This window comes from Zonotrichia leucophrys, chromosome 4A, assembly GCF_028769735.1.
Source record: "Zonotrichia leucophrys gambelii isolate GWCS_2022_RI chromosome 4A, RI_Zleu_2.0, whole genome shotgun sequence".
NCBI classification, from domain to species: domain Eukaryota; kingdom Metazoa; phylum Chordata; class Aves; order Passeriformes; family Passerellidae; genus Zonotrichia; species Zonotrichia leucophrys.
The window spans coordinates 11,694,242-11,714,898 of NC_088174.1; the positions used below are offsets into that span (position 1 = coordinate 11,694,242).

At 51.3% G+C, this 20,657-nt stretch overlaps 1 protein-coding gene across 4 annotated transcripts in view; it reads right to left on the reverse strand.

The window, feature by feature from the left end:
- The window catches only part of DOCK11 (dedicator of cytokinesis 11), a 75,728-nt gene extending 55,488 nt beyond the window's left edge, over positions 1-20,240 (reverse strand). For all 4 annotated transcript variants that reach the window (XM_064712543.1, XM_064712544.1, XM_064712542.1 and 1 more), the window contains exons 1-5: positions 20,048-20,240; positions 3,988-4,104; positions 3,676-3,765; positions 2,919-3,001; positions 1,812-1,881 (exon numbers count right to left, since the gene is read on the reverse strand). In XM_064712543.1, coding sequence (XP_064568613.1) covers positions 1,812-1,881; positions 2,919-3,001; positions 3,676-3,765; positions 3,988-4,104; positions 20,048-20,149 — 462 coding nt within the window. In that variant the 5' untranslated portion in view covers positions 20,150-20,240. The remainder of the gene's footprint in view (positions 1-1,811; positions 1,882-2,918; positions 3,002-3,675; positions 3,766-3,987; positions 4,105-20,047) is intronic.
- Positions 20,241-20,657: the final 417 nt, after the last annotated feature.

The following is a 20,657-nucleotide window of genomic DNA, read 5'->3' on the forward strand; positions in this document are numbered from 1 at the left end:
ATTTCAGCAAAAACCACCAAACCCCAGTAAAATAACTGAAATGTAACTGGCTGATTTCATATTTACCAAACCACAAAGTTGCAAGTGACCCAACCAGGCTGCTCTTGGCACACCAGATGGGTTCCACCTGCTCCTGTCCCATGGTCCCAAAAAGAGAGAATGGCTCTCCACTCACACCTAACCATGACCTCCACTGGGAAGGGAGGGAAATGAGAGCCCAAAGTGATGAAAAAAAATCTCACCCTGGGGTTCCCAGTGACTCAGCAGCAGAGGCAGCCCCAGCCTGCCCTGCTGAGCCATGATGGAGCTGCTTTACTGCATCCAAAGGGAGGGCTTCACTCTTTTCATGTCCAGCTTCCAGAGTAAATTTTCTGATGCTTTATTTCCCTGGGTAAAACAACCCATGATCTCTCCTTTATAGTGGTTCACCTTTTTTAATCAAGAGATTTCTTTTACTTGAATTTCCATTACACAATTCTAATGCAAATGCTTTGTCGGGAAACTGTAACAAAATCCTTTAGATACAGCCATGCCAAAAGATACAAACCTCAAAACATCTGTGAAAGCACTTGCAATACTCTTCCACAACAAACCTCAGTAACTTCTCTTGTTTGAGGATTTGGGACACTGGCCAGAAGAAGAAAGGTCTCCACATTTTGATAGAGTATTTTTGTCCTTTTGCTTTTCTGGAAGCATGCTGATAACAGTGCATAGCAATGTCTCCAGCCCAGAGCTGATAGTTTTTAAGAGGCACCACCTCAAGTTACTGATGTAATGCAAATTAACAACACAGCTAAAAAAAGATTAAGGCCAAACTTAACAAAACATTTCCTTTACAAACATTTCCTTTCCATTTCATTTACAAAGAAGCCAATGCAGTCCAGATCTGAGGTGTGCTGGGACACACCCCAGTAATTTGAGAAATGTGCAAGAAACGACCCCTCCAAATCTTCAGCTCCACAACAAAGTTCCCTTTTGCTCTGTAATTTCCCAGCAGCAACATACTGGTGCCATGGGAATTTTAAACAGCTGGGCTAAACCAGGCTTCCCTCTGTAAACAAAAACTTCCTAATATCATGTGCATGGATTTATCTCCACGTGGTACTTGAAACAGAAAAACACTGCCTGTCCCTTCTGTAGCACATGTGATACTCATGGGCAGGAAACATGGCATCTGCACCATCCAAAATAACCACCAGCTCTGAGATGTCCCTACGGGCAGAGCCCCCAGCCCACCCCACAGAGGAGCTCCAGGGCTACCAGTGCTCCCTGATGCCAGCTGAGCACAAAGATGCCCCTTCCAGAGGTGCAAACACCTTCCAGCACTGGCACAGGATGGGCAGAGCAGGACTGGCACACTGTCAGCAGGGTGGGTCAAAGTGACTGGTGAAAAATTGCTGATTATGTGGTAAACCACAAACTTTCCAAGAGGAGAGCCCCAGAATCACAGTGTAGTTGAAAAACAGACTGCCCAGTTTTAGCTCTGGACATGAAGAGTTTTCCTTAGTGACTACTTGGCTTCCTTTTGTTCCTCTTCCTATGATGCTCTGTTTCAAGGGAAAAAACCATGAGAAACAAAACTAATCTTGCAGATAACTTAGGAGACCCTTGGCTCCAAAGAATTATCATGTCATACTTTGAAATAAATCACTGCCTCACTTTTGATCCCAATTTCACAGTAGAAAGCAACTCACCAGAAAACTGTTCCTATGAACTGAATTAATTAAACACAAATTAACTTCTCAATGTATTTCTTCTTTTTAACAGGAATACATTAAAAAAAAAACCCCAAAAACCAACCTTCTCCTTACCTCATCCTTTTCAAAGTCTTCATCAATTTCAAACACATGGCTTGGAATCTTGTCTGGCCTAAAGGATTTGCTGAAATCACAACACATTTTCATGTTTAATGAATGGAACATGAGGGTAGTATAAGCCAGCAGCTGATGCTGGATCCAGAAGCAGCAGCCAAAGCGCAGGCTACAGAGCACAGAAGATAAATTGCAGGAGACCTACAGCTCCTGGCAGCTGGGGAAAGCTAAGTTCTGAGTGCATTTCATGGAAATTAGGCACAAGCAGCCTGTAATTAGCTTTCTCTTGTTAGCTCTTGATTCTGCCGAGTTTTTGCTGACTTGCTTTTATGGAACAAAGAGAGAGCACTCTGGTTTATCTTCCATCTTTACAAAAAAAGAAGCAAGATCAGACTACAAGATTATTCAAAAATTTTAACGTTATTTCATCAGCAGTATGACTCCATTGCTGCTTCACATCCCCTCAAGACCCTCAGAACACACCCACTACATCCAATTAAGAAGAAAAGCATTTAACAAGCTTCCAGCACGTGAGCAGCCTGGACAGGGGTCCAGACATGCCCAGAGTGTGGGCAGTGAGCAGAGCAGGCGCCACCACACAGGAAATAACAATCCAGAGAAATCTGAGATGGATGTGCCTGCCTGAAAACCCAATTAGCTCTGGAGCTGGGAGCACTGGCACAGCCCAGCGTTTCCAAGCACAGCTCCCCAGCACTGGCAGCACCAGCAGCAACATCACATCACCCTCCCTGTGCTGGGGCACAAGGAGAATCTGCTGGGCCTGAGTGAGGCACAGGGGACACCAGCCCAGTGGGGCAATGAGGCTCCTGGGCAGGCACTGCCAACACTATTTACTCTGCCATGGCTCTGGGCTGCAGTCTGTCCTCATCCCAAACAGAGGGTGTGGGCACACACTGGAGGGTGGGATGTGAAGCACTGACCACACACCATTGTGGGCACCTCCCTGGCGCAGCTGGGGGACAATGGCAGGGCAACACAAACCTCTGGCTCTAACCTTGCTCGTGGGACAGGCACCAAGGAAAGGGCAGACTGCTCCTGCTCAGGCTGTGATCACACATCAGCATTCCAAGGGAGCACGACACTTACCATGGCAACATCCGAAAGTCTCCTGAGTATTCCTCATATTTGTAGTTCACCACGAACCAGTCAGAGCTGTAGGTTTTAATGCACTGAAAGGAAAACAATGCAGCTCTCAGAAAGCTACAGCAAGCACAACAAAGCCCAGCACCATCTGAGAGGTTACACACTGCAGGGTGAGGTAAGCACAAGCGGGAAGGGTGTGGGCAAGGCTGCTTCACTTGCTTCATGTAGCAATGCAGAATTCCGTAAGGAACCTTTTCAGCACAGAGACAAAAATCACACAGCATCTGGCCTGCCACACAGCTACAGATTTTGGATTTACATCATTCCAAGGCTCTAAAAAAGGAGTAGTGATTTGGGAGGAGACTGTTTTCCAGAAGGCAAAAGTTTTCTGTCCTCAGAAACAGCACATCTAACTCCACACGACCATTGCTTTTTGTTCTGCTGCACTTGCAGGGAATGGTCCTGGAGAGCAGCACTTCACAACAAACCCACACCACTCCAGATGCTCCAGGGAGGTTGTGGATGCCTTTGTCAGGCAGCTGGTGCAAAGCCACACACCTTGGCTGTGTCCAAAACCCACTGCAAGTACACTGCACGTGAGATACCTGTGAGAACATCCCTGTGCAGCGGGTCAGGCAGGGCTGCCCACAAAGGAGAAGCCAAGGGAGCTGCAATGCTGCATATCAGGAGCTACAGCTGAGCATCCTGTCCAAGGGCCATCAAGGACTGAAGGAAGGTGTCACATGGGCTTTGTCCCTACCTCTTTGACAAAGAGACTCTGAGCTTTCTTGAGAGCATCTTCTGGCACTGTTGACTGGACAGTCCTTCTCTGTCGGCTGATGACTGAGATCTGCAGGAAAAGGAGAACTTTTTCAGCACAAACTGCATCTTCAGGGCTTGTCACTCACTTTAAATAAATGTGGTGGGCCTAAGCCACCAGTGGGTCATTTTGGTTTTATGTGTCAGTAATGCAGCCAGAATTAACATGTGGTTAACGCTGGAAATTTTCCAAGGTAAGCAGGACAGGAGATGAGTGAGCCTCAAACATGGGAGAGAGCCAGAGCAAACTCACAGACACATCCTCAATTGGAAATATCAGGAGGTCCCGGAGGGGATCGCTGTAGATCTGAACTCTGCGCTGCAGGATCACGTTCTCATAGTCCAGGGGTTCCACCACTTTCGTTTTTTCCTGCAGGAAAATCAGATTATGAAAAATATTACACATGTGTAGCATCTAAAATAACCAGTAACTAACCTCTTGTCTTAATTTCAAATTGTGTGACCACTGGACTGCCCATTACTCAGCACTCTGATGCTCCTGTGCTGCATAAGCACTGATGAGCATGTTTTGCAGAGGGGGAGATGAAGGGTTAAGTTTGAAGGAATAAGCTATAGGAATAACAAAGCACTGTTATTACTCTGTCTCAGCAGTCTCTAATTTCCTAATGGAGCAAGAAAGCCTCCTGGACAGGCCATAGCTCTCTTTTACAGCTGCAAGATCCAGCATCTTTATGTTTGAGCAGCTCATCTGTGCAGCTTGGCAGAAACACAGGAAGGCTCCTGCACTGGCTCTGCTCAGCTCAGGGCTGGCTTTGCTTGAGGAGCAATGAGAGCTCTGCTCTCCTAGGAATGAGGAGAGCAAGGCTACAGCTACCACTGCCAAAGCAGGAATCTCAGCCCCTGGAAGGAAGAACAGCATCCCTCTGGAAAGACAAGAAAGCCCTCTCCATAAATCACATCCCAGACACAGCCAAAGGCCAGAGCCCAGTTTTATTCTCACTCACATTTCAGGGAAGCAAGAGGAACTTCTCCAAAAATCCCTGGAGTCACGAGCAAAAACTATTAGGAGAGTTTCATTACATTCCTTATTGTACCAATTTTGTCTGTGTAACAAGTTCAGAACACAGAACTTAGTAAAATGAGAAAAACAACTTCTGAAGCAGGCAAATGCAATCTCAGTTGCCCAGCCTGACTTCAGGTTTCATCAGCAAGAGTCAGGTTCTCAGCACTGCATTGTGAAAATCAAACCTCACACACCAAAAGCCAACCAATTACTCTGTATAGGAGTGGTCACAATAAAACAGGACCCAAATTCTGACCCATCACCTTTGTCTTGCTTTGAACCTCAAACAAAATCCTGCTGCTTGGCCCTGCCACAGACAGTGTCCATGAAGGCCCTGCAGCAGCACGTGGTGCCATGTGCCTCTGGACAGGACATCCTTGAAGGACAACATGGAGAGCTGGGGCTCTCCCCTCTCAGAAGAGGAACATCAGATGTTTACCCATGGGCAGCACATGTTACCCTCCAGGAAAATGTTTTTTCTGGGATGAACTGCTCACCAGGACTGGAGTAAAGAGGAGACCAGTACAAGGTCTCTTGCTGAACACAGCACAACCAGCAGCTTAAAAAAATGAGTCTCAAATGAGGACTGAAAGCTCAGCATTGTATAACCACTGGATAAACAGCCACACCAGCTTGTTTGAGAGTCCACACAACTCAATATTTTCTGTGACGTGAGATAAGCAAGGAAGTCAACATTGCTCTTCCCTAACCAATCCTAGCCAAAGGTCCTGTGCCTGTTCTGTGCCTTTGGCTCCTGGGATGCACTAATGAAACAACTCCTGCCTCAGACAGTTTTGCATTTAAATGTTTCCTTTCCTTGTTGCAGAAATCCAGCATGAATTAGCTCAGTTATCTGAAAAAGTTCCCTTCTTAGTCACTCCCTGAAAACACTGCCTTACTGCTTGCACAGTCCTGAAAGGACCCTCACACTCCTCAGATTACCAGTGAAAAAGACAAAGGTCAGGCAGCAGAGAGCCCAGGCTGGCTGCCAGGGCATCCAGGGAGCTCCCTCAGCCATGAGGGATTTGGGAATGGGGTGACAAATGCTGCCAGTCCCACTGCACACAGAACTTCTTGATTCTACATCCAAGACAAGAGCTGTAAGGGATTAATTAAGAAAAGAAAGAGTCCATCTGAAAAACAGGAATCTGAAAACCCCAACAGGAAGACAGAGAAAAGGTGCTCATTTACTCTCAGTCAGTCTCATGCTCATTAATTGCTTAATTGAATTTGGTTAATCACCTGAAACACCAGTCTTATTTCAGGATAGCACTGTGCACTTCTCAAAGTCTGCTGAGCTTTGCAAATTAATGTGAATTAACAGGATACCCATTTGCAGGCCCACGACAGCAGGCAGGGCCCCACAGGACAGGCACCCAGCTCTGCCAGGCTCTGATTCACTGCAGCAATCCTGGCAAAGCTCAGCAGCCCTGGTGGGTTAAAGCAGTGCCATGACTCCAAGAACTCACAGCAGGCCCCCCTCACCTCACCCTGCAGCAGCTGTGACAGTAAATTAGAGTCCCTCTGTGAGCCTTCCACATCTCTTTGGCAATGCAGACCTTCCAATCACAGTGTATGTTCAGTCCTTTTATTGTTTTGAAAATGGTCCTGAAACTGGGGCTGTATTTCTAAAGCTGTTCCTTTTAAAAAGTTGGGGCTTTGATGACATTTCTTTTCTAGATCTGATACCTCTGATGACCAGCAAGACAAAAAAGTCCTGGCAGTCATCCTGGTGGGATTCAATGACAGCTGAAGGGTAAGGTCTGCAAAGCATCCCTGATCCTCACACAAAATGTTTGGAAACTCACAGAGCACTGCCTACAACAAATACCAAAAAAAAAAAAATCCATAAAGGGTTATGGATTATAAAGCCCTTCTGGTCTGGTGCATGCAATGATATTGGAAAAAACGTGTGGTGCAGGCTGTGATCTATATCTGACAAAGCAGTGCCAGGCCCTGTGACATGCAGGGATGAAGGGATGTGCACTGGCACCCAGAAGGGCTCTGCAGCACCCAGACAGGCATTTCTCCTCTGGGGCTCTCAGAAATCCAGTCCTAGAGCTACCCAGCCCCAGGCTGTGCCAGTTCCCTGTCTCAGCACACAGCAGCCCTGTGTTCATCCCCTGCAGCCCAGCACTGACCATGCTCACACCCAGCACATCACCCCCTGTCTGTTGTCTCTGAGGCAAAGCCAGAGGATGTAGGTCAAGCTGTTTGTCAGCAAGCAGCTGCTGAAGGAAGGATGTGGCTCCTGCCTGCCATCGAGGAAACAAACTCCTCCCTTCACCCTCAACTGTGCAGGCTCCCAGCGGGGCCAGGCAGGCTGGGTCCTGCAAACAGACCCTGGGGTAAGGAGGGAGCCATCCCAAATATCTGCCGCCCTTCTGACCCTTTGAGTCCACACACTCCCATCAGTCCAGAAAGGCTGGAGATAAAGCTGAAAATGGGATTTCAAAGTCTTAAGTTTCCCTCAAGGTTGAAGTGTACCCCAGGCTCACACTGCCCAGCACTGTCACAACAGCAGATGGCACCCACCAAAGTCATTACAAAAGCAGAGGAAAAACTATTATACTAAAGTAATTAGAGTCTTAGAAACCACAAACTCCTCCACAGGGGAAGCCAATACCCAAGCACAAAGAAATGCTGCCAGTCCAGCAACAAAATCAATCCATTTCTGCAGGAAAAAAACGTGCACTGCTGCCAAAGGCACCCTGCTCTGTGGCACATACATCAGCTCCTCATCCAGGGCAGCAAACACTGCACGGAGATGCTCCTGAGAACACAGCAGGGACATCCTGGGCTCAGCTGCCCTCTCCTGTGGCTCCTGTGGATGCAGCACCTGAGCACAGCCAGCAGCAGCACCCAGCCCAAAGCACTGCAGCTCACTGTGCTGGATTAAAACTAGTGAAATACCTCAGAGAAAAACAAGCATGACTTTAAACAAAGACAACATGAGAGCAGGGCACCCTCCCAGATAAGCCCACTCATCCCTCAGGCTGAAGCCCCCCACACCAGCCTGTTCCCAAAACACACATTGCTCCCTCTGTCCCCTGCCAGCACAGAGTGTGCACAGGGCTGTGTGCTGAGCCCATCCAGCAGGGACACCAGGCTGCACTGGGGCAGCAGCACAGGCACAGCAGGAGCCTCCATTGGAGTATGGAGCGCCCACCATGTGCGAGCTGATGGCATTGAACAGGAAACTCAGAGGGATTCCTGCAACAGGAACAGGCCCCAAACACCAACACACGGCTCTGCCTCTGGCCAGGCACGAGCACAGAGGGCCCAGAGTGAGGGAAACCCAAACAGGGGCCCTGTGCTCTGTGCCTGGCTGGGCCCAGGGCTCCTGTGCTGGTGCCACTGCCCCTGTGCTGCTGCCACTGCCCCGGCCAGGCTGAGCACAAACCCTGCCCAGGGCAGAAACCACCAGAGAGAGCAAACACACGAACACTCGCTCACACGCACAGCTGCGCACACCCACTCATACCCTCGCACACTACTCACACTCTCGCACAATACCCACACTTGCTCACACTCTTGCACACCTATGCACACTCATGCACACCTACACCTCGTCACCCTCCACACTATCACACTTCTCGCACACTTACTCACTCTGCACACTCTCACATCTGCACATCACACACTCCTGCACCCTCTGCACCTTCACTCGTCATCCCTCACACACTACTCACACTTGCTCACACACTTACACACTCTTGCACACCCACTCACACTCTTGCACACCCACTCACACTCATGCACACTCACACACTTCCCCCGCCCCCGGCTCTGCATCCTTTCCTCTGTTCCTCCCCCTGCAGTCCCTGCACACTCAGCAGCCCCTGCTCGCTCAGCAGCCCCAGCTCGGGCCTGTCCCCACACCCTCAGCAGTGCAGCCCTGCCCAGCGGGTGCTGCACACCCCAGAGCAGCCAGAGACACAAACGGATGAGTTGTTAAAGTGCTGCTGCTCAGAGCAGCTGAAGAGAGGAGGAGGAAGAGGACAGGTCACGTGGATGTGTGTAACTGCATTATCTCAGATTGTACAACTGCTCCCCAAAACTCAGCCCCCATTTTACACCTATCCGCTTGCTGCCTCACCTGTTGCAACCCTGCAATGCACTTACATGAAAGCCAAGCAAAAGCCCAAATTTTAAACTGAATACCAAAGGGCCAAGTTAGTGAAATGCACAGAAAATGAGAGGAAAAGCTAAAATAGGGTGAAATGGAGGTGTACAACTACCCTTGGCACACACCTGTCCCAGCTAAAATCACATCACTTCTGAGACTGGCAACACTCCAGGGCAGAGAGACCACTCCCCACTGCAGTTCACAATCAAAAACAGCAGAGAGAAGCCCCCATTTTTTTATTTCGCTCAAGAAACCTGACTGTACATGAGAGAATTCATATGATGCCTGGAAACTGAGCAAACTCACTTGGCAAACCATATGGGCATGTGGAAATGAGCAATTTCTATCCACAGAAAAGCTTTTCCACAGCCAGGGATTCAAAGATCAGATCAGGGAAAACTCACATTGTGTGGCCTTAAGAGCTTTTTCCTTTTAGTATCACATTTGTGACTTTTTCCACCCCCAGCTCCTGCACTGCCATCTGATCCCATTACACACTCTCACTCCAGCTTGCAGAAAGGCTACAGAGCTCAATTTACAAAAGCTCAGATTCACTTCAGAGAAGTCATCACTGCAGACTGCTGGGCATGAGAAAGAATAATGAAAACCCAGAAACTCTGGGCTTGGCCACTCAATGTACATGGAGGTGCCATAAACCTCTGCAAAGCCAGGACAAAGCCTGAGCCCCAAGGACTCTGCGTTCCAAACTCCAGAAGGGAAGGGAAGAGGTGGGAGCAGAGCTCAGGGAGGAAGGGCAAGCAGGGAGACAGTGTGAGTCAGCACACATGGCAGCAGCCACAACACAGGGCTGCCCTGCTGGTGCCAGCAGGTTTGGGCTTCTCAGCAAAACCACATTTTGGGAACAAATCAGCAGGGAGGCAATGAGGCAGCTCCCAGCAGGTGATGGGGAGCTGGTGTCCACGAGCCTGCTGCAAAGCCAGCACGCAGCTGGATGCAGCAGATGCACAACAGTAAAACTTCAAAGATGAAAAGCAGTCCATAAAGCTGGGTATGAGCAGGCCAAAACTATTTTTACACTGGCTAGAAAGAAGGAAATTTAAAAACACAAGAAAAATATCCAGACAGGAATTCTGGCTCTGCAGAAGACACCAAAACACTGAGACACCACAGCTGCACCTGGGACAGGTGAGAGGGGTGGGCTGTAAAGTGGGCATGCAAACACACAGAGCATCCTGTGAAAAGGCAAGGGAGGAAAACCTCACCAGAAAGAGGAGAAGCAGGGGAAGAATGGAGAGGGAAAGGGCTCAGGAGCTGGCCCAAGGTGGTGCAGGAGAGGGCAGAATGGAGGATGGGCGTTTTACCCATCTGAGGATGGATCTGTGCAGGGACCACATCATGGGAAACAAGAATTGTGCCAAGCTGGGCTGTGTAGCTGTGAGAGGCAGGAGATGGGGTCAGGGAGGCCAGGAAGGGCTGGCAGAGAAGGTGGGCACTGCAGGCAGGGGAGGAGCCCCAGGGCAACCGGGAAGGGAAGAAGGAATTGGTGGGGAGAAGGGGCCTGCCAGGGAGTGATCAAACATACACAAACACAGACACACACACACAAACACACACACACACAAACACCAACACACAGAGCTCAGAGCAAGGCTCTGCACAGCCCTCCACGGGCAGCAGCACAGCAGCCTCCTGGCACATCATTGCCAGGGCTCTCATGAGACAGGGGTCTGGCTCAGAGGGCACACATCCCCTCTCCACCCCCCTCTGTGCCAGTGTGTGCCCTGCTCCAGCTCTCAGTGCAGAGCCAGCGCCAGGCTGCTGTGCCTCACATCCTCCCTGCACTGCACGGAGATGGCTGCACCTCCCAGGAGCTCTCAGAGAAATGAAAAGCCTTCGTGGGGAAGGGGAGGATGAGTGCACAATCCTGGCACCCTGCAAGAAAACATCAGCAGTGGAAATGACTCACTCTTTCCATCCCAAAGCTCGAATCAGAAGCCAGCCCCCTCTCCTGTGCTTCTCTCCACCCCGCCCAAGTTCTGTGCAAAAGCGTTTCACTGACCACAGCCCTCCCCTCCTGCATCCACGGCCCTGGGGGCACCAGAACCCGGGTTCTGGGTATTTTGTAAGGTGGAAGTCTCCTTTTCCAATGCAATGCCCCCTTCCCAGTGAAAAAACAAGTGCCTGCAGTCACACTGCTGTCCCTGAGAGCAACACATTGCTGTATTGGTATTGGTGTGAGACACCAGCTTGGAGAGGGCTTGAAGAAATAGTCAAAAAGTTGATGTCACTGTAGACATGCAAACATTTAGCTGTCATTATTAGGCCTGTCAAATAAAATGAACTCAGGCCAGAAGTGTCTACAAGTTGGTTTAGAAATACAGGAAACCAGAATAATCAGCACATGACTCTTCATTTTCCTTCCACTTACTCAAAAATGGACTCCAGAGCTCCCAGCCTTTAGCAGATCCTATTCTGAAGCAGAGTTCTGCAGCCAAGGGGCAGGAACACTGGGGTTTTTTTTTGGTTTTTTTTCTGAAAGCTTGAGATTCTTGCATAATCACTTAAGCAAACAGGCCCCAGGAAACAGCTGCATTGCAATGGAGCAGTGAGAGTTCACAGCCCGAGTGTGAGTGGCTGTGAAGGCAGTGCTGCCACTCCATCTCCACACACCACCTCTGAAAACCCTGAACAAGTGCAGAGCCAGCAGGAGAAGCCCTGGCACGACCCTTGTGTGGCATGAGCACACACCTGAGGTGATCCAGCACTGTCCCTGCCCAGGGCAGTGCATCAGGAGCAGCGTTTTGCTTTCAGTGCCCCTGTCCCTGTGCCTGACCCTCCTCAGGATCGCCAGTGCTGCTGTGTGACAGAGACAGCCCAGCACCTTCTGCCATGGGGTCTGCAGTGCCAGCCCCTGGGGTCCTGTGAGTCCCTGCCTGCACAGGCACAGCCTGGCTCTGAACAGGCACAGCCTGGCACCAACCCAGCCCTTCTCCTCCAGGAGCACAGGGAGGGACCAGGGCAGCTCTGTGTCAGCCAAACCGCACCTGCATCCAGCTGAGCATCTGCTGCAGAGCAAGAGAGAGGTGCAAACACGTCACAGCTCTGGTTTCCTCCTTCGGAAATAATAGAGCTGATAGAAATTGGCAAAAGGGAACTGGTTTCTATGGGATAACTGAATTTCTGCCAGATATGACTTCTCAAAGCATTCTGTAATACAGGCATGCTAAAAAAGGAAAATAGTAATTACAATGACAATAATACATGTTATTTATTTAGGTTCTTAGCTGGAACATCCCAAAGTGCTTTTCAGATGTCACTTGTATTCCATCATTTATTTATGTAGTATCAGTTTTATATTTAGCATCCAAATCCAGAATAGCCAGCTCCAGAACATCTTAAAGCAATTAATGGCACATAAGCAGAACCCCTCCCTTTCCTGTCTGTCTCAAACTCTTGTTTTTCTCTTGGGCAGCTGCTCGCACGCAGGGCTGAGCCAAGGGCTGAGCCAGAGCACAGACACTGCCCCAGTGAGCAGGGGAGCACTCCCACCCCATCCCACCCCTCTGGGGCAGGGACACAGCAGGAGCAGGGCAGGACACTTGTCCAGTGTGGTGGTGCTCACAGGGGTCCCAGCACGAGGGAAGAGATGAGAATCTGGACTCAACGTTTCAGAAGGCTGATTTATTATTTTTATGATATCTATTGTATTTAAAAAAAAAGATACATTAAAACTATACTCAAGAAAGAAAAAGGATTCCATCAAAAGGCTAGAAAAGAATGATAATAAAATCTTGTGACTGACCAGAGTCCCAAAACAGCTGGACCTGTGATTGGTCATCAAGTAGAAACAATCCACATGAGACCAATCAAAGATGCACCTGCCACATTCCACAGCAGCAGATAATCATTGTTTACATTTAGCTTCTGAGGCCTCTCAGCTTCTCAGGAGAAAAAATCCTGGCAAAAGGATTTTTCAGAAAATATGTGCGTGACAGTGCAGGCCCACAGAGCACAGAGGGGAAGAGCAGGGCAGGAAGTCCCAGGGCAGTTTTGGGTGCCTCAGAAGCACAGAGAACACCCAGTTGTGTCAGGGGTGGTTTCAGCAGCTCAGGAAGTTGTCTCAGCCTCATTTGGCTCCATTTTCAGGCTGCAGGCACTGGACACAGGTGCAAAGGGGCTGTAAAGTTTAACTCTGTTCCCCTCAGCAAACAGGGAGGCTGTGGATGAGCTCTGCAAGGGATGGACCCTTCAAGGCTTCAACCCAACCACAGACAAAGTGCTGCTGTCAAAGAAGCACCCTAAAGCTTCCCCAAATAAAAACATCCCTACAACTGCAACACCATCCAACAGGACAAGGGAGAGTTTAGGGAGGAAGAGAGGGAAAGGAAAACCTGGCACACAGGGAGCCTGCTGCCCTTGTGAGCCCTCCAGAGCTGCAGGACACTGCTCCACACACAGACACTGCAGCCCAGCCCACACCCAGCTCCTGGCACTGCCAAAACACAGTCCCACATGGCTGGGATGGCTCTCCAGGGCAACGTGCAGCACCCTGACACCACCAGCTCCCACCACTGCACAGGGGAGATGTCATTTCTCCCTTGCTCAGGGGACAGAGGCCAGGCTGCAGTGGGGATGTCACCCAGCATGGAGCCAGGGGCAGATGAGGAGTGGGGAATGCTGTGGAGCAGCAGAGTCTCCTTCCAGATGCAAGCACTCCCCAGGAACAGTCCTGTGACAGGAGATATTAATAGGGGAGAGAAGAAACTGCTTTTCAGTGAGAGAGAGGGGTGAGAAAAGGGTCAGGAACAAGTAGCCCTGACCCCATTAGAGAAGCAGCAGGAGGCAGGGAAAGGCTGCACAGATAAGTCAGGGCTGTGTTGAAGGAAAGAGGAGCCATCAAGGGAGAGCTTTGATTTGTACTTTTAAGAGAATGAAAGAGATGGAAGAGTTGGTGACAGGGAAACATATTCCAGCATTTTTAAGATGACAGCAATGGCCACAAAGGCAAAAGAAAGTACTGTGTTCTTCCTTGCACAGCAGGAGTGAGGAGGCCAATTAACCAGGGATGCTGAAGCACACGTGGTACCCCAGGCCTGGCTGCTGCTCAGCTGCTGTGTGTGACCCTGACTTGCATTCTCAGGCCACAGAAATGTCAAAAGCTTTGTGCAGTTTTGCACCATTAGAGATAATAAATCAGCATGCAGAGGGCTAAGTGAAATGATGAAAGAGCCACCCAGATGCATACAGAAAATGATGCTACACTACACACTACAGCAGGTTGTGCTGGTTCAAATGCTCCTGGTGCTGGGGGAGGTACCTGCAAATATCTCCAGATACCAGAACAGGCTGAAGCAAAGCCCAGGAGCCATCCCCTCTCTGGATTCTGAGAGCACAAATCCCAGCTGCAGTGCTGGCAGTGGCTGCAGGCAGCACCACCAACCATCTGCTCCAGGCATTTCACTGCACTGCCAGGGGTGGGCTGGGGCAGATGCTGCCGGTGCAGGGACACCTGCATTTCCATGGCATTGTCCTCAGCACTTCCAGCCTTGCCCAGTGAGTGCTAAAGCCCCAGCTAGTGGTGCTTCATTGTCTTCCCAGAGCTTTCTTGTAACAGGCAGGAGGACACAAACATCTGAATGATGCCTTGGGAAGGATAAGATTTTGCACCCATCAAAAGCTTGTCATTGCCTCCAAAAACCTCCAGAACTGAACACACTGACTGCAGCTCATCCTGTAACAGTCAGACCTCAGCACTCAGAAGAGCAAGGAACTGCTCCATCTCTTAAGGATGGGTATCTGTAGGAGCTGAGCCAGAGATTGCCCCCACAGAGCTGCCGAGTGTACTTGGAGCCTTGCTTCTCTCCATCCAGCCATGCCCTTCATCCACTCCACCCCTGGTGTGTGCTCAGGCAGGGGCAAACCCAGCCACTTCCCTGACACACCTGGCCAGCCCTGGGCTAAGCCCAGTCCCTCAGGGCACAGCAGCTCTGGTTCAGGAAAGCATGTGAATAATTTTAACAATGCTTTTAAGTGTTTTCTCAAATAAGCCCCTGTGAACAAGATTCTCTCCACAGACACTTGCACAGGAGTCAGCAGTGGCACAGCAGGCAAACCCTGCCCTGGTTACACCAACAGCAAAGCTCCCGCCCACTGACAGGGGCACAATTTCCTCCCGTGCCTCATATATGTCTGTTTTTCTATGTAAATTGTGCAAACACAGCATGCTGACTGCCCCCAGGGGAACAGGCATATATTCTGTCTCTCTTGGGTGCCAAGATCACTACAAACGCTGCATATAAACAGGCTTCACATTGATCAAAGTGAATTTAGCTTATTAAAAGAGGATTCTATGCAGAAAGCTGATTTCCTCTGCATGAGCATAAATCAAGACACTAATAATATAGTTTAAGCTGAAAAAAAAAACACAGAAAAAACAAAATGCCTTTTTGCCTCCAGTCAAAACCTCCTTACTATCACCATTAAGGAGCTTTATATCTCCTTTTTGTGTCTGACTGAAACTGAGCCACCCATAGGAGCCCAGCCAGGATCAAACAAAACCCATCTCCTCCTGGCACACTGCCCACCCTCTCACAGGGAGCTTTCAGGGAGCACATCCCAGAGAGCAGACACTTGCCCTGAATACCTCTGGGTGCCAAGGATGCACACAGTTGTTTGTAAGCAGAGGCTCTCCCACTGCCATTTGCTGGCCCAGACCTGTGAGTGGCACCAAGCTGTGCCCTGGGGGTACCCAGAGATGCTTTCCTGGCCTGGCTGACCCAGCATGGGCTGATCTTTTGCAGCTGCTCCTTCTCAGATATAGTCTGGCTCTGCACCCTTTCCAAAATCCTCATGGCAAAGCAGTAAATGCATCTTCAGTCAAACTGTATAGAAATGATCTAAAGAAAATCAGAGCAATTGTGCTAGACTTAGAATTGCCACCAGATGACTGGGCTTGGCAGCACTGTGGGAAAATGCATCAGCTGTGTTTTGTCAAGTGCTTGCTGCTCTGATCTTGTCCTCCCACAGTTTTAATTTCCCTGTCACGACACAGAGAACGACACTTCTGGAAAACCTGCACAGGGCTGAGACACAGCCCCCTCTCGGGGCAGGGCCCCAGAGCTGCTGAGCACACCCCAGAGAGCCAGGGCAGGCACAGGGGTCTCAGCTCTGGCCTCACATCCACCCAAACAAGTGCAGCTGATTTAGTCCTTAGGCAGAAGGAAGAGCCCTTGCTGCTGTCCTGGCAGTGTCACAAGAGCCAGGATCCCACTCACACAATGTGCTCTCAAACTGCTCAGCTCTGCAATGCCCCACGGCCTCCATGGGCTGCAGGTGGGGTGCAGGAGAGGGGCACTGCCATGAGAACAAGGACTGCCCACCTGAGCACTCAGTGCATCCTGCTGGCCAGAGTCTGACCTGCCCAGCTCCCCATCAGCAGTGCCCCCAGCAGGGTTCTCCTCCTTGCTGCTCGACTTTCCCACTATTACTCAGCAACCTCAGAGAATGGGAGGAGAGAAAGTCTGAGCCAAAATCACCCATCTCCATGCACTGCCAAAGGTCCCTGGCTGCTCTTTCAGCTCTAGCCCAGATGCCTCTCCCAGTCACCATCAGCACTTTGGCTCTGAAGCTTCCCTTCTAACACAGCATTTTACTGTTGGTGCCCCAACAGGTCATCTTTCAGTTAAGAATGGTTTAAGTCATCACACTTGGGCTTTGACTGCTCCTTTCTTTAACCTAATCTTAAAATTTGCCTTTACCTTTCAAGCGTGTCATTTATCCCACCTGCTAGCAAACACTTCCACTAAATTTGTCTGTTTATTTAAACAGTGACATTATTTGTCAATTAGCCAGCCCAAACTCCATCCCTAGTTGTAATCAGTAGCACACATCAGGGAGCATTCAAAGCTGAAATTGATACAATCTGCCCTGCAGCCTCTTGCAGAGAGGAGCACAGAGAGAAGCAGGGTTCCCACAGAGCATTGCCTGCAGCACCCGGCACTCCCAGCAGGGCTGTGCCTGCTTTCAAGGGATTCCTGCTGAACTGTGCCTCCCCAGACCTCCCCTGCACAGCCTGTCTGTGAAAGAGATGCAAGGCCAGAGTGATGGCCAGGGTGCTGGGAACAGCAGCACAGTGAGAGGGAACAGGAGCCCCAGGTGAAGGCTCTTCATCCTTCCCTGTGCTTCACCAGGGATCAGTGTCCCCAAGCTCCCCTCCACAGCCTGTGCTGACTTCCACTGCTGCAGGCTCCAGCTCTGCCTACCCTGACAGGAGCAGCTCTGACTGCATCCTAGCAGCTGGTCCCAAGGGCACAGTGTGGACACAGGGACTCCAGGACACCTTGGAAAGGGACAGGCTCCCCTCACTGCCAACCGCCACCATATCCAACGCTTCCCTTCCACAGGCACAAAGGAGCAAAGCCCTGCCAAAATCAACAACCTGAATATTCTCCTTGCACTAGACAGGCATAAATCAAAAACCAGGAACAGAAATAAGATGGCATGGGCTTCACTGCTCCTGCAAGACAGCAGCTTTGTAACCACACTGTACCAGACATCCTCGGGATGGACACGGCGCTTCTGGCTAGAGAGACACCTCCTTAAACACACAAATTGTGGCTCTGGACAAGCTGACCACTTCCATGGCATTAAAAGCTTCCCTCAGAGATGTTTTCTTTTATGAGCATTTCATTCACTGACTACAAACAGCTTCTTACTCCAGACAGTTCCTTGTCTCGAGGCGTGCCCTGAATGCCCAAAGTGCTGAGCTCACCCAACACACTGAGAGAGCCCCACGGTGCCCACTCTCCTGGGGATGGAGGTGTGGGCTCTGCAGCCTTAGCTCTGCCCACCACCCTTCATCCCCTTCATGCTCACCATTCCTGTGCTTTCAGCTGTGATTGCCCCAAGGCAAGCACACAGCCAAGGCACTTGACAAGATGACCAAGGGAATATTAAACTATTCACATAGTTTTTATTAACTCAACATCACCTGCTCTGTTCAGGATGCAGGAAGAGGATGGGATCCTGCCAGGCAAAGGCTCCAGTGCAACTCCAGATTGCTTCAGAAAGTCCCAGTTCCTGACATCCAGGGACACAGAGCATCACTTGCTGCCAGCCTGCTCCACCCCGTTATCAAACACCAACTCCTACTCCCCGTGTACCCCTGGCCACCCTCGGTTTCCCCGAGCTCAGCTCTGCCCCAGGGTGAGGGATCCCAGTCCTCATGCTGGGCCCTTCCACCTGCCCCACACTGGCTGTGCAAGCAGAGGGCAGATGGGATGGGGAGGTGCTCACACAGCTCTGCAGCTGCCCAGAACCATACTGAGAGGTGCTCACACAGCTCTGCAGCTGCCCAGAACCAGCACCAAAACTGAGACTCACCTCGGGAACAGGATCAGAAACTGCGACTTCTCAGTCCCGCCCTCACTCCACCACTCCCCGCCATCATTTCTCAGGATCCTCTCTGTACCCTCCCAACAACCACAGACATCCCTTCCTCACAAAGATGACAAACTAGAAGATAGAGAGGAGCCAGCTTTTTGTTGGAGCAAACCTCATCCTTAATCACTGAAGAAAGTCAAAATGCCATGTGAGACATCCTATGAGCTTGTGCCACCTCCTTCCTCCCTCCTTGATCACTGCAGTGCCTTGTGGCCCTTCCCAGTGATGCAGGAGTGCTGGGATTTATCCACTGCTGCTGAACTGTCAAAAGCAGGAGCCTCTGCCAGGACGTGGATCAGGAGCACCCGCCCTCACCCTGCCCTGGTGCCTGGCTGCAAACACACGAGGCAGCACAGCAGCTCTGGGGATCTGCCTGCCAGAGAGAGAGAGAATTGGCAGGGACAGTGTGGGCAATGAAACCCTAGAGGGGCTCAGAAAAAGAGTGGCTGCCTGACAGGCTCTGACGCTCCTCTGGGTTCCTGTCAAGGTTTTATTTATCTTCATCTGCAGTCCCACCCATCCCTTCCCCTCCTGAGAAAAAGAACCTGACACGGGCGCCACACAACCATTTGCATGTAGGATGCCAAAGCCCTTCTGGTCCTGTATATGTAATTTTCTTTTTAATGAGAAGTTCCATTAGCTTGTACAAAGCCTTTGTCCCTGTGTGTTGTTGAAAGAGAGAAAGCAAATCACATGGAAGTCTATAAGAATCCCCAAACAACTGCACATAATCAGCAAAAACTAGCACGAGGAAATCAGGCTAGATTATTACCATGTCTCTTTTTTTTTTCCAGGCTTAGAAATCTGTAAATTTACAAGAAAATTCAGTTTTTTAAAAGAAATGTTCTAACCTTTCAATTTGTTTAACAGCACGTGCCATTCAATCTAATAGTAGAGAACTAATAGGAATTATTTCCTGAACTTGTACTGCACTTTCTGCATATCCCATTGCCTAACCTTTCTTCCATCAAAGTCAAGGTCAAAGTTGATCACACGCCAGAGTAATTCAATGAGCACCAGTGAAACACATCCAACAAAGCCTGGGAAGCTGGGAGCTGACCCCGGCATCCTCCCAAGGCGCAGCGCTGCCGTTTGCACAGCTGCGAGCACAACAAAGACAACCTGCTGCAGCATCGCACATGCCGGGATCAAACAAACGCATCTGACCACGCGTGTGACTTTCAGCCTAGACCCCTGAGCGCGATTCCCGGCATCTGTCGGGATCTATCGGGATCTGTCGGGCTCCCGGCTCACAGCGCCTGTGCCTCCCGCCTTGCCCGGCCGTGCCCTTCAGTGCTGCCCTGTCCATGTGCCGGGTTCACATTGCCCGCACCCCGTTACTCCGCCACCTGTTCGCTCGGTGCCCCGCACTCCGGTTCCCGTTAGTTCCTGCCGCTGCCGCCGCCCCACGCCAGGACCGAGCGGCGCTACCCTGCGATGCTCCCGGCCCGGAGCGGCGCAGGTGGGATGGCACGGCACGGCACGGAACACACGGAGGGGACCCCAAAGACAGATCTGCATCCCCTGCCTTGCCCAGCCGCGCCCTCCTCATCCTAAAGCTTGCCCCGCCGCGCCCTGCGCATCCCCCGCTCTGCCAAGCCCCGACCCAGCTCTGCCCTTGCTCCAGGCCCTCTTCCTCTTCCCCTCCCCGCATCCCCTGCCCGGCTCTGCCCGCTCCCAGCGCTGCCGGGCTCCTCCCGCCGCCCAGCGCCGAGCGGGGCCGGGGCGCGGCCCCTGCCGGGCGCTGCCCGCGCTCACCAGCACGAAGGAGCTGCGCACCGCCTCCGACACGCTCTGCCGCAGCTCGGCCGCCGTGCCCGGCTTGCTGAGCCGCTTCGTGAACTTCCTCACTTCCGACATGGCGACATGATCCGATCCGATCCGATCCGTGCCGTGCCGACCCGAGCCGAGCCCAGCGCTCCCTTCGCGCTCCCTCGCTGCCGCCGGGCGGGCGCGGCCGGGCCGGGGCGGGCGGAGCCGCGGGGCGGGCCCGGGAGGGTCCCCGCTTTGTCCCGCCCCGCCCGGGCCCGCTTTGTCCCCAACGCAGGTGGCCCAGAGCCCGCCCCGGCACAGCGACAGCCCCGGAGCCCGCCCCGGCACGGGGACAGCCCCGCTGCCCCGGCACAGCGAGGATACAGCAGCGACCCGGCCAGCGAGGACTCGGCGCGCCGGGGCTCAGCCGAGAGCACCGGGCTGGAGCTTCAGAACAACGGCACTCGCGGGATGGAGCACCGGGCAGCTTGGGCGGGTGATCTCCCGGCTCTCCCAGGCGTTCCTGCATGGCTAAGCTGGATCCAGGATAAGAGGTTTCTACTGAGTGAAATTTACCAGGGCAGCGGGCTGTGTTTTGGATTTGTGCTGGAAACTG